General features: G+C 55.2%; 1 protein-coding gene across 2 annotated transcripts in view; it reads right to left on the bottom strand.

The window, feature by feature from the left end:
• Nucleotides 1–13,355, bottom strand: part of DPH1 (diphthamide biosynthesis 1) — a 36,941-nt gene that overhangs the window by 16,434 nt on the left and 7,152 nt on the right. For both annotated transcript variants that reach the window (XM_081889618.1, XM_081889619.1), the window contains exons 4-6: nt 8,017–8,138; nt 4,538–4,692; nt 545–666 (exon numbers count right to left, since the gene is read on the bottom strand). In XM_081889618.1, coding sequence (XP_081745744.1) covers nt 545–666; nt 4,538–4,692; nt 8,017–8,138 — 399 coding nt within the window. The remainder of the gene's footprint in view (nt 1–544; nt 667–4,537; nt 4,693–8,016; nt 8,139–13,355) is intronic.

Below are 13,355 nucleotides of genomic sequence, written 5' to 3'. Positions count from 1 at the left end.
TGACTGTTCCGGTTTGCATACTATTTTTGGAAGCCGAATGTCCGATGGGGCTTCCGATTGGGTGCAGGGGCTTCCTGAATCCATTCAGAAGCCGCACTTTGGTTTCCAAACGTTTTGGAAGTTGAACGGACTTTCGGAACGGATTCCGTTCAACTTCCAAGGTACAACTGACCGGAAAAGGGATGGAGGAACAGGACCCTTTGAGGCCCCAGATACGGCTAGGCTCACCTGCATAACGGAGACACAGCTCAAGGCTGACTTTTCGCATTTGTGTGTGACTTTTTGCTGAGCATTACTGCAGTCTGTAAAACGTGGTCTGTGATACCGTTGATCTTGCCAAACCATAGGTACATGCATCTTCCTCTGGCCCAGATGCAACGAAACATGTCTCTCCTGCATCGGCCTCTAGAGCCACAGCAGGTGCTGCAACCCTCCAGCGATTTTACTTCAGCCCCAAAGGCACCCATGTCCACTGTGTCCCAACACATCTATCTAGCCAAGAGCCCCGATCCCAAGCAAGGCCCACGCGAGGGGTCCTACTCACACGATGGCATCCGTGGCTTGGGCCAGGCGGGGGGCTGTGCAGCCCAGCAGCTCCCCGGGCGAGAGAGGCTTGCACTGTGGGGTGCAGATGGAGTAGTCAGCTTGGAGCGCCTGCCGGGCAGCCTGTCAAGGGGGCGGGAGGAAGGAGGATGCAGAAACACAGGGGCTGAGATTAATAACAGTTGTTCTCACCGGTGTCATTACATATACAACCCAACTTAAGGAATTTCACAATATAAAATCAACACACCAAACCTCCTATCAATGCAGAGATATTGTCAAAGGAAGAGACCTCAAATTATTATCTTGGCAGCTCAAATAGTTGCTTGTGACTCAACAGAAAACAGCCCAAAATCTGACACTGGGAGCTTGGTACCACCAGTTTTGGAACAGAGCAATAATGGAGGAAATAATGGATTTTGACGAGGACTAGAGCTTCCCGGCACCTTTAATATGGCTTGTCCTTCCGCTCTTACAAATGCAGGAGAATGATCCTTTTCAAGGCGACCCTCAATCCAAGGCTGCCAGATCTGGAACCAAACTGGATCATCAGATAAATGCTGGCACTCTTTAATTGGACTTCCTCATTTTAACCCGCCTGCAATTCTCCCTGCCTGTTTTATGGCTTTGTTTCCCATCATTCCAATTTTGTCCGTTGCCCTAACCGTTCTCTCCTTTTATATACAGTACGTTATAAAAATCAAAAGAAAAGGGACTTGACCAGGAACACACACACACCCCAAAGACAAGAAAAATCCTAAAATTACTTTTGAGAGCTCCAGTTCCCCAAAGCTGGATAAACAGCCATCTTCCTGACCGAGAAAGAGAGGTGCTCTGGAGGCTCAGCACCACCCTGGATGGGAGCTGGGCACACGACTGTCACGTTGTGTGACGAGGAGGGCTCCCCCCTCCAAAATAAAACCCAAAACATCACCCCTGGGAACCAGGCTGGGCCACGTGGGGCTTGGCAAGGCATCAATTAAAAGGGCAGGAGCTGCGCCTGCCTCCTTAACGCTCCAATGCTGCCGTGTTCAGACGGCTCCGGCGCCTGGCGCCCATCCATCTCTGCCCACCCAGGCGCTCCGCAGGCCCTGCTGGGACCCCTCCCTGCCTGCCACCCGCTTTGTGACGCTCGCTCGGGCTGTCTTGGGTGACAGTAACAGAGTGGCTGCCAAACGGGGATGTGGTGAGAGACGCGGCAGACAGGAGCTCAGACAGCCATCCCGGGATGTTAGAGAGCTCGCCAATCCAGCCAGTTAAAAAACGGGTTTCGGAGAAAGCAGGGAGGAGAATCATATGAATGTAGTTGGATGGGACCCCCCATGGTCATCCAGTCCAGCCCCCTGCAATGAAGGAATCGCAGCTGAAGCATCCCTGGCAGGTGGCCGTCCAGCTTCTGGTTAAAAACCTCCAAGAGGGGTGTTACGGAAATTACAGGGGGCGGGTCCCCACATCTTTAAAGTTGTTCAATGTTACAAATATTATGCCTAAAGGTATCCTTTCGACTTGACAGCTCAGGGAAGCTACCTAGCTTTAACAATCATAGAAAATCAACTCCTTTGCCAGTTCCCTCCATTTCAACACTATTTTGCCCTTGGAAAAAACGACTCTTTCCCCTGCCACCTCCCCAAACCTGGGGACATGTATACACACCTCCTACCCCAGGAAGTGCCCAGAGGTGACAATTGCTGAGCTGATTGTTGGCCAAGGAAAATCTAATCCCATCCCCAGACTTGCCAAGGGGTCCAGACATGCAAAGGAAGTTCTATTGTACTTTGGGTGGTGGGACTTCAGAGGTGTTTGCCTATGCTAATCTCATACCTGGGTCTTGCCCTGACATGTCTGCTAATGCTAATTTTGAACCAAGGACTTGTCTGGACCTGTTTGCCAAGGTTGAACTAGTGTAACCCCTGCCTGTTATTGTTGTTTAGTCATTTAGTTGTGTCCGACTCTTCGTGACCCCCTGGACCAGAGCACGCCAGGCACCTCTGTCCTCCACTGCCTCCCGCAGTTTGATCAAACTCATGCTGGTAGCTTCAAGAACACCATCCAACCATCTCATCCTCTGTCGTCCCCTTCTCCTTGTGCCCTTCATCTTTCCCAACATCAGGGTCTTTTCCAGGGAGTCTTCTCTTCTCATGAGTTCACCAAAGTATTGGAGTCTCAGCTTCAGGATCTGTCCTTCCAGTGAGCACTCAGGGCTGATTTCCTTCAGAATGCAGAAGTTTGATCTCCTTGCAGTCCATGGGACTCTCAAGAGTCTCCTCCAGCACCAGAATTCAAAAGCATCTATTCTTTGGCGATCAGCCTTCTTTATCAGACTTCCATACATCACTACTGGGAAAACCATAGCTTTTACTATACGGACCTTTGTTGGCAAGGTGATGTCACTACTTTTTAAGATGCTGTCTAGGTTTGTCTGCTGTCTAGGTTTGTCCCTGCCTACCTCTCCCCTTTTGTGACATGTCAGTGATGTAGCAACGATGCTGTACGAACTGTATTCTGGGATATGGTGGGAAAGTTTTAAAAGTCTTTGTCACCCCATCCTTGGGGTTCAAATTTCCTCTTTGAACCTACTGCGCAATAAACTTTGGTCTACAGCTCTTTGCTCCGGTTGGTGGCTGGACTCCTTCCTTTATTCCGCAGGGACCCAAGGGCTCTGCCCAAACAGCTGGGGGACTGAGCAGCCTCACACCTAGCTTTTTCCATAACACTGGGGGAAAGGCTTCCCTGGTGTGGCTCTTCAGGGTCTCCACAAAGCATGGGCGGGCCCCCCTGTACCCTGAAATTCCAGCACCATGCAAGGCAGGTGACACACAGAGCCATCTTCAAATATCGGAAGGGAGATGGAACAAGGCTGGTTCCTGCCGCTCTGTGAGGGAGGACCTGAACCAATGGATTCAAATCACAAGAAAGGAGATTCCGACTCAACATCAGGAAGAACTTTCTGACAGTCAGAGCCGCTCGCAAGTGGGACGCTCTCCCTCGGGAGATGGTGGCCTCTGCTTCCGTGAAGGTTTTAAAGCAGAGATTGGATGGCCATCTGTCAGGGATGCTTTAGCAAAGATTCCTGCATTGCAGAGGATTGCACTAGATGACTTTTGGGTACCATTCTATGATTCTATGATCTAGTCCAGGGATCAGCAAACTTTTTCAGCAGGGGGCCGGTCCACTGTCCCTCAGACCTTGTGGGGGGGGGGGGAAATGAACGAATTCCTATGCCCCACAAATAACCCAGAGATGCATTTTAAATAAAAGCACACATTCTACTCATGTAAAAACACAAGGCAGGCTCCACAAATAACCCAGAGATGCATTTTAAATAAAAGCACACATTCCTCTCATGTAAAAACACGCTGATTCCCATGGGCCAGATTTAGAAGGCGATTGGGCCAGATCCAGCCCCCGGGCCTTAGTTTGCCTACCCCTGATCTAGTCCGTCTTCCTTTCCTCAATGGGAAGCCCCCGAGCAGGGCCTGGGCGCAGCAGCAACCCTCTTGCCCCTGTAATTCCCAGTATAGTGGTACCTCAGGTTAAGTACTTAATTGGTTCCGGAGGTCCATTCTTAACCTGAAACTGTTCTTAACCTGAAGCACCACTTTAGCTAATGGGGCCTCCCGCTGCCGCCGTGCCACCAGAGCACGATTTCTGTTCTCATCCTGAAACAAAGTTCTTAACCTGAAGCACGATTTCTGGGTTAGCGGAGTCTGTAACCTGAAGCATATGTAACCTGAAGCGTATGTAACCCGAGGTACCACTGTATCTGGGGTTCGGGGACATCCTCCCTCCCACAGCGTTGACAGAGCCTAGCCCTGGTGGCTAGAAGACACGGACATCCTCACTCTCCTCCATGAATAAAGAGGAGCCCACCTTTCAAGCCACCAGTGGCTCCTGCAGAGGAGAGTTCCACAGTTTAACAATACGCTTCTGAAGAAGGATATGCACGCAAGACTTCCAGCACACACAATATTGTGATTTATTTCCCTATTCTTACCTGCAGTGCCGAGACGAACTGGACGGTGCTGACAAGGGCCAATGCGGCCCCCGCAGGGAAGTTGAAGCGCAAGGTCTCCACAAAGTGTGCCGTGTCAATCTTGATGTCCACAAAGACGTAGAGCATCTTCACTCCCTGGGTGGAGTCGATGGGAACTGGAGGGAGAGGGCAGAGAAAATGACAGGGCGTGTTTTTTTGGGGGGGCACCAGGGAGAGAAGCACGCTGATCCTCCACCCAATAGATTCCAGGTCTCACCCCATTAAGATAAATTTTCTTACTCAGCAGCAAACCCCACCTACCCAAGGTGGGGAGATCCCACACTGCCACAATCGCAACATGCACAAACGCTGGATGAAGAAAGTGGCAAAGTGGGACTTCCCTTCTGCCCAGTCCCAGCAAAATGAAAAAGACAACAACCTCCATCAGGTTTCTAGCCCATGTAGAAGGAGCGTCTCCACCCCCATCGTTCTGCCCGGACGCTGAGGTCCAGCTCTGAGGGCCTTCTGGCAGTTCCCTCATTGTGAGAAGCAAAGCTACAGGGAACCAGGCAGAGGGCCTTCTCGGTGGTGGTGCCCGCCCTGTGGAACTTCCTCCCACCAGATGTCAAAGAGAACAACAACTACCTGACATTCAGAAGACATCTTAAGGCAGCCCTGTTCAGGGAAGTTTTTAATGTGTGACATTTTAGTGTATTTTTGGTCTCTATGGAAGCTGCCCAGAGTGGCTGGGGAAACCCAGCCAGATGGGCGGGGTACAAATAATAAATTATTATTATTATTATTATTATTATTATTATTATTATTATTATTATTATTATTATTACGTGGGGTGCAGGGAGAGCCAAGCAGAGCAGGAAAGTAGCTCTGGCTACCCAGCCACCGCTACAAAGAGCACATCCACACAGACGCTGACTCTGGCCCCTTTGCAGGTCGAAACACAAAGCAGAAAAGCATAATAATAAAGAATGAATTGCTGGCTGCAATTCCTGTGCTGCAGGGGACTGCACCTTTGCGGTCCCTTCAATCTCTACAATTCTATGATTCTGTGAGTCCTTAATGCATTTAATGGTTCTACCAAGGGAGACACTGGCATAAAGACACCAGATTGCCTAGAGAGGGGACTCCCCACAACTCAAGGAACTGGGTTCCACACCTTCCAGGAAGAGACGGATTCTCCTCCCCAAACTGTGCACCGCACAAAGGGATTTAGTTCCAGAAGGAGCACCTCCCATCGCTCCTCTGCGTGAGTGGCTGTTCTGCGACAGAAAGCCATTTCCGCCCCTGTCCTTGCAGCGGGTGCGACTTCAGCATCCCTCCCAACATGACAGAATTGCCTGCCCTCCGAGGAGGCTGAAAAATCACCACCTCCTGAGGGAGGAGACACCTCCACTGTCTCCACGTGTAAAATCCCCTAGAACTTTTTTTTGGGGGGAGCGGTTGTCCCTCCTGGCCCGCCGTCTTAGCCAAAGGAACGGGAGCCCACTCAAAAAATTAAGCACAGAGACGCAAGCCATGCCAAAGCTGCGCCTCCACCTGCCATGTATTCTTTAGCTGCACTTCCTGCATTGCAGGGGGTTGGGCTAGATGACCTCCGGGGGTCCCTTCCAACTCTGCAATTCGCCAAGGAGGCTTTTCCGAGCAGCGGTTTGGGTGCTTCGCTTTGGATGGCTTTTCAATCTCACTGCCAGAGGGGGGGGGGGAGAGGAGAGACGGACGGCATGCGGCGTCAATTAAACCTCTCCTAAACGGAACTCGGGACTTGGCTGCCACACGTCTGCCGGCCTGCAACACCCCTGCGGTGCTGGCGCTCTAGGGCCACCAGCTCAGGGAAGGGGGAGGGGCTGCATTGCCAGCCCCCCATCCCACTACCCTGCCTGCTAACTGTGAGAAGCCCCCAAGGGACGCAGGCTGCCCTTTAGGTGTACCACTTGGCAAGGGTGGGGTGTCCCTGCATAATGCAACCCCCCCCCAGCTTTCCCTGCTCCTCTTGGCGCACTGAAAATTTTTTGGGGGGGGCAGAGAGGGAGGTGTGTGTGCAGAATACAGACTGCTCCTCCTTCTGCGAAGGCCGTCCCTGACCTGGAAAAGACAGAGGGTTGCGATGGGGGGGGGAGAGAAGCCAGGAAAAGCGGGAATAAAATAGGTAAGAGAGATTCCTCCCCACTTCCAATCCGCCTGTGCCAGGGGGCTCTTACAGCCTCCTCCTCATCCACCTGCTTCTCCCCACCCCTCCAATGATCTCCCACCCCCCACTCCATCACTGTGACCCCCCCCACGCACACACCCAGCAACAGCCCTAGCAACAATGCCAAAAAAAATCAGAGAGCTGGGCCAGAGGGAGGAGAGAGGATGAAGGCTCAGGGAAGCTCCACCCCACTCCCTCCGGGGCGATAATTCTGCAGATCCACCTTAAAAGCTAACATGGCCCCTTTTTTCCTTTTCTATCTCTCCCTCCCTCTCCCTCCCTCCCCCTTTCCTTTCCTTTCCCTGTTATTTTGAGCCGGATTCCATCCTGGGCGGACTTCAAAGTTAGCAGCATCTGGGACAGCAGCGCTGCAGTTGCCATAGCAACAGCATCCAGAGAACCGTTTCCGCCTAGGGAGATGCAAGGCAGCAGCAGCCAGCCCTCTTTTCGGGTTTCCTGGCCTCCCCTCCCCCACACAGCCAAGCCTTCCTCCTCTTCCTCCTCCAGTGCAGCAAAGCACCCCCCCGCCCCACCCCAAAATACTCTCCATGGGGCAAAGTGGGGCCACAACCCGTGCCCAGAAGCTCCCGAAATCAAGGACGTTGTGAAACAAAAGGAAAAACAGGAGAGGAAAGGAGGCAGGCAGGGCAGAAATAATTCTGCCCCGAGACTCCAGAGTTCCCTTTATGCTCAAAGGCTGCCTTTCCTCCAAGGAGCTCAAGGGGGCGCCCAAGGACCTCCTGCCCACCACTCCCGGGTTTGTCCTCACTGCAACCCTGTGAGGAAGGCCAGGCGAAAAGGAAGGAAAGAAGGAAGGAAGGAAGGAAGGAAGGAAGGAAGGAAGGAAGGAAGGAAGGAAGGAAGGAAGGGGGGAGGGAGGGAGGAGGCCCACCCAAGGTGACCTACCCTGCAAACTACAGTCATACCTCGGGTTACGAACATTGCAGGTTGCGCATTTTCGGGTTGCGGAACGCGCCACACCCGGATGTACCGGAACGGGTTACTTCCAGGTTTTGGCGCTCGCACATGCGCAGGAACACAAAATGTCACGCGCATGCGCAGAAACGCCAAATCGCGTCACGCATGTGCACCGTGGGTTGTGAACCCTGCGGGTTGGAAACATGCCTCCTGCAAGGATCACGTTCGCAACCCGAGATATGACTGTACAAGGCCGGGTGGAGATGTGAACCCCCAGTCTCCCCAGTCTGGCACTCTTTAACTGCCACACCACGACTAGACCTCCAATTCCCGGGTGGAGAGACTGGCCCAGGCCCGGCCCTTGCCTCCTTCGTACCCAGGCAGCTGTGGCCGTAGTGGACCAGGAAGTCGGCTCCCAGCGCCCGGGCGGTGAAGTCGTCCACACAGCAGGCCCCGTAAGTCACATCGCCCATCACCACGGCCTCGGCCTCTGTGAACCTGCAAGTGAGGAGAGGAGAGGAGGTGGGCTGAGGAAAGAGGGAGCCGCTCAGCCCCACTTCCCAGCTTTGGGGCCCAGCCAGGTGCTGCTGGGGAACAGCGGCAGGTCCAGCGCTGGACTGGAGAAGACCCAGATGAATCCCCACACGCTCAAGCCAGTCGCCATCTTCTGGCCTCAGTTCTCCCAGACGGGAAATGGGAACAGGCACATCTTAACAACACCAGAAGAGTCCATGGCCCATCTGGCCCAGTATTGTGACAGATGCCCCAAATGCGAAACCCGCAAAAAGGATGTAAGCACAAGAGCTCCTTCTCCTCCCGCGGTTTCGGCATTAATGGCTTCAGGCCACACAGGCAGAGCATCGCCATCCTGGCTAGTCGCCCATCGACAGGCGTCTCCTCCTTCATGAGTTTACCCAATCCCCTTTCACAGCCATCCAGGTTGGCAGCCATCATGGTGTCTCCTGTGGGAGTGAGTTCCACAGGTTAACTCTGTGCTGGGTGAAGAAGCCTTTTGATCTATCCCGAATCTTCCAACGGTCAGCTTCGCTGGATGCCCACGAGTCCCAACTTCCTTTCTGGGGGCTTCTTGAAAGGGCAGCAAAGATCCGGATGTATTGTGACTCCTCTATTGCAGGGGGTCAGACTACATGACCTTTGGGGGTCCTGTCCAACTCGACGATTCTAGGATTTTTTAAGGAAGAGGCCACTGGAGCAGCAAGTTAGGAGGAAGCTGCACCTGTGGCAAGATGGTCAAAGGCACCTCCGCAGCCACCCCACACCCCATAGGGGAGGCAACCCTACCCTCTCCCATCGCCAGCTGGAAGACCCCCGGCAGGCTGCCCCCTCCCTCCGCTGCCCCAGCAGCCAGGCCACTCTGGAGATGTCAACATGATTAAACTGGAGTGTGCTAATCCACCTCCTCAATTGGGGAAAGCTGTTTGCAATTCAGGGGATTAGGCGCTCATCAAAAAATGAGGCTGCGCTTCTCCGAGGCAGAAGATGCAGGAGGGAGAGAGAAGCAGAAGGGAGGCAGGCAGAACACCCAGACCCACAGCCGGCCCCACAGCACCAGAAAGGGGGCAGACCCACACAGAGAAAAAGCCCAGGACAGGAAGGCGCATCCTTGATCCGGCTGGAGCAGGGACTGCGGCCTGCAGGAGATCTCGCTCCCCTGGATGGAGTGGGACAACCATACTGCTCATCAGCAGCAGGAGTCGACCAATTGGGGGGGTGATGCTGTGGGGCAGGAGGTTCCCCACCTGTGTGACGACTGGTCTTCCCATTCCACAGACGGGGAAAACCGAGGCCAAGGAAACGCGGCAACAAGGAAGCGGCAGAGATGGGGCGTGAAGCTGCAGGGAGAGTTTTAAGGGACCAAAATGATGATCGGAGGCAATCCCACACTGCTTGTGGGAACACTGGTGGCCGAGGGGGACCGGCAGAGCTTTTAGTCGCTAAGGATTCCTAAATGGAACCTCCACGGGCAGAGCCAGTCTACCTTGGCATGCGGGAGAACAAGAGCGGGAGGAGGCTGCTGCTCTCAGGTCCTGCTTGCCATGGGTTCCCTTTGGTCGGCCACAGAGGGGCTTCTTCACGCAGCACACAGATAACCTGTGGAACTCCCTCCCACCGGATGTCCACCCACCTAGATGGCTCGAAAAGCTAATTAGAAAAATCCATGGAGGAGGAAGGAGGAGAGGGCTCCCAGGTCCTGCTGATGGCTTCCCACTGGGGCATCTGGCTGGCCAAGGTGGGATCTGGTGGGCCCCACCTTGGCCCAATGCAGCTGTGGCCAGCTGCTCTTCTGATGCCCCTCGCCCCCTTCACCCAGCACAAAATCTGCGGTTATCTGGGCGCTGCAGGGGAAGGAAGCCAGCTGGATGCACCAAAGTTGCACGCGAGGGCGCGGAGGCCCTGATCCTCCTGCCCCTGCAAGAACTTGGCTGTCGCCCCCTGCAGCCGCCAAGGCAGGCAGCACCCAGCAGGCCAGGGACTCCCCCGTTGGCGGCGGCTGCAGCTGCCAGTGCTCCCGCCGCCCCTACGGAGCGGACGCCTCGCAGTTCAGCTCCACCGGTTCTTCTCCCGTCAAAATGTCACACGATAAACAGATCATTAACTCTGATTGGAGAAGGCCGCAGGGCACTATTCTGCTAACAGCCTCCCTCCTTCCTTTCTGCCTTCCTTCCCAGGGCGAAAGGCAGGCAGCGGCAGCAGCGGCAAAAGGGGGGGGGAAGGGGCTGCAGCGGGGGGGGGGGAGAAGTGCCGCATTTTGGGCTGTGGTGGGGATCCAATGAGTAGTACCTGGGAGGCGTCAAATCCCCCCCCCCGCTCAGCCTTCGTGAAGCTCACCTGGCCCCGCTCAGCCTGACCTACCTGGCAGGGTTGTTGTGGGGACCAGGTTTGCTGGGAAGAACCCTGCCTGCCACGTCGGCGGGATATAAATGCAATTGATGATAATGATCAATTGCAGGGAGAGGTGTGTGATCTGCTGGGGGGGCAAGGAGAGGTCTTTCAGCTCAGGCAGCGACTGGAGGGGTGTCGTGTGTTGGGGGGGGCTGACAGACAAAGCGGGAGAGAGATTTGGCGGCTGGGCCACGCAGGTGCCAGACTCCACCTGCGAGAAGGCTGCGAATTTGGAAAGCCGAAAATAGCAGCCGAACTCTGCAGCCCCGCCTGAGATCTATGCAAATCCAGCAGGACGGCATTTGCATGCGGTTCTCCCTGCCCCCTCGTTTCCTCGTGAGGAGGGGGAGCAAAGGAAGGGAAAGGCACGGAGAGGTGGCCAAACCTGCCTCCGATCCCACAGCTTTGGCCAGCAGTTGCCCTTCTGCGACCGCTTAGAGGGCGAGTCCCTTGCTGCTTCTTGGAATCGCAGAATTCTGCAGTTGGAAGGGACCCCCAAGGCTCATCCATCCAGCTCAGGAAGCCTCCGTAGAGCTCAGTTCCTGCCTGAGAGTTGCTCACTGTGAGGACAGACGACTGGGCTCTTCTGATTATGAAACCTCCCAGTTCAGGGGCAGTCTATCTCGATTCTTGTTTTCCAAGGGGTATTTGGCCCCTTTGAGATCAAGATGACTGGACTCAATGGGCCGCTGGCCTGATCTAGCAGTCTGATGCCCTTACGGAGGGACGGAGAGGTGAGAACGGCTCCCAGCCCCCCCCCATGCCAACTCTGTGGGCACCTTGGCATGCGAGATGCACGTCTCGGCCTCCTTTGATCCTCCTTATCTCCCCGTCCTGGCTTGTTCTGCGAGTGGGGAGAGAGGGCTTTAAAGTTTCTGCCAGAGAAGCTCCTTTCATGCCCAAGATCTCTGCCAAGACCGGAGACTTGCGCACGCTGCGCCGTTCCTGGCGAGTTGGGCTGGCGCACTCTGCTTAACTCTCACCCGCCCTCCCCGGCAGACAAGCAGCCGGTTCCAAGGGTGACATATCCGGGAAAGAGACATCGAGTACCCGCCCCAAAGGAAGCACCACGTTCGAATCCTGTGTTGGGTTTGGGCTGTATCAGGTTGACGGGCTGGGAGGAATCACCCCTCAGCCTCCGCCGGCACTCACTCAGCAAGGTGGGCGGCTCTGCCGAGCTGAGAAGATCTGAGTGGGCGGCACCACCTCACCATGAGCACCCCCTCCTTCCACGCACCCACACATCCCCCCCCCACTTTATGGCTTCCTGAATATTTCACTCAGAGTAATCTCTGGAAGAGAGGTTTCATATGAAAGGCAGGAGCGGCACAAGAGCCCAGGAGGGGATTTGGGGAGTGAGAGATACAGTAGAGAGAAAATGCGGCCGCCAGGATGCTCCCTCGCATGGCAATCACCGCAGGAAGCCAGGCGGATCCGAGGCCGAGTCTGGACGCTGCTTTGGCAGAACGGCTACGTCCGTTCTCCCCACGCCAATCCCAGAAAGGCTATTCAGGGCAGGCTGGAGGAGGGGGCTAAGAATGGCTACTAGCCGGGATGATGGCCAGGGATGCTTTGGGGTACCTGTTGATGCAAACTGCAGGAGGGGAGGGGGCTCTGGTACCCCTGCTTGAGGGCATCACGGGGAGGGGGAACAGGAGGCTGGACTCGATGGATCCCCATCTGGGGCCCGATCCGGCTGCCAGGTTCTTCAAGAGGGAGGCGGGGAAGAGAACGGAGGTTTGTGTCTCGCTCATTTAAGAGCGGCAATGAGGGGCATTTAAAAGGACCATTTGCAATCTCTGGGAAACAGAAAGGTTGGGTCAAGGGAAACATGCGGGCAAAACCTGGCAGGCGCCCCGGGATTTCTGCATCCAGACCAACGGAAGCCACCCCTGGGCAGAGCAACCAGGCTGTCCCGTCCAGATGTTCCGAACGGCAACTCCCACCAGCCCCCAGCTCTCCTGCAGCTGTGATGGAGGGAACTGCAGTCCAGAACGCCCAAGGGGCGCCAGGGTGACAAAGGCTCCTTTGCAAGGCTGGCTGAGAGCAAGAGGCTTGGCGACCACAAGACGGGGATCCTGGGGGGTGGATGCGACCATCTCCCCTTCCTGGTCCCTGGCGCCTGGTTGGTAGAGTGCCTTTAAAGCTGGAGGTTCCACCAAGGCACTTGGCTGCAGTTAAGGCCTCACTTCTAGGAGAAGGGCAGCAGCCCTGAGCAAAGCACAGGACCAGTGGCATTTGCAAGAGAGCAGCCCCCTGGTTGGGGCAATTTGGCCCTGCAATGTGGGCCCCCAGCCCCCCCCTCCTCCTCCTTCCCCCCCCCCCTCCTCCTCTGCCTGCAGCACCAAGGATCAGAGGCAGCTGCTGCCAGGGAAAGTCATGCTTCAGGTTTCATTCAGATAAAAGGATCGCCATAATCAGCTGCCTTTGAAGTCGGAGACATGAAAGCGGCCCCATGCTGGGAGGGAGGCCAGCTCCCTTAAAGGGCCAGCAGCACACCAGCCGGGGACTGGCTGCAGCTGCAGCAGGAAAGGAAAAGGGACCTGCCCCCCTCCTTAAAACAAGACCAGCCGCTGCATTGGGCCAAAGAGGGACCATCTAGTCTACCCTCCTGTCCTCACAAGGCCCCTAAGGGACCCCCCTGAGCAGGACATGGAGGCAACAGCGACTCTCCCGCCCCCAAAACCCCAAAGAGCTGCTGCCAGCCAGTGCAGACAGCACTGAGCAAGATGGGACAATAACCACCTCAGCCTCCTCCATTCCTGTTCAAGCCAGCCCCTCACTTAGAATAAGGAGGACTAGAGTACTGAT

This window comes from Podarcis melisellensis (assembly GCF_964234715.1).
Source record: "Podarcis melisellensis genome assembly, chromosome: 15".
In the NCBI taxonomy this organism is placed as follows: Eukaryota; Metazoa; Chordata; class Lepidosauria; order Squamata; family Lacertidae; genus Podarcis; species Podarcis melisellensis.
Note: the sequence above shows the minus strand (reverse complement) of the source record. Positions and strands in the feature narration are given on the sequence as shown.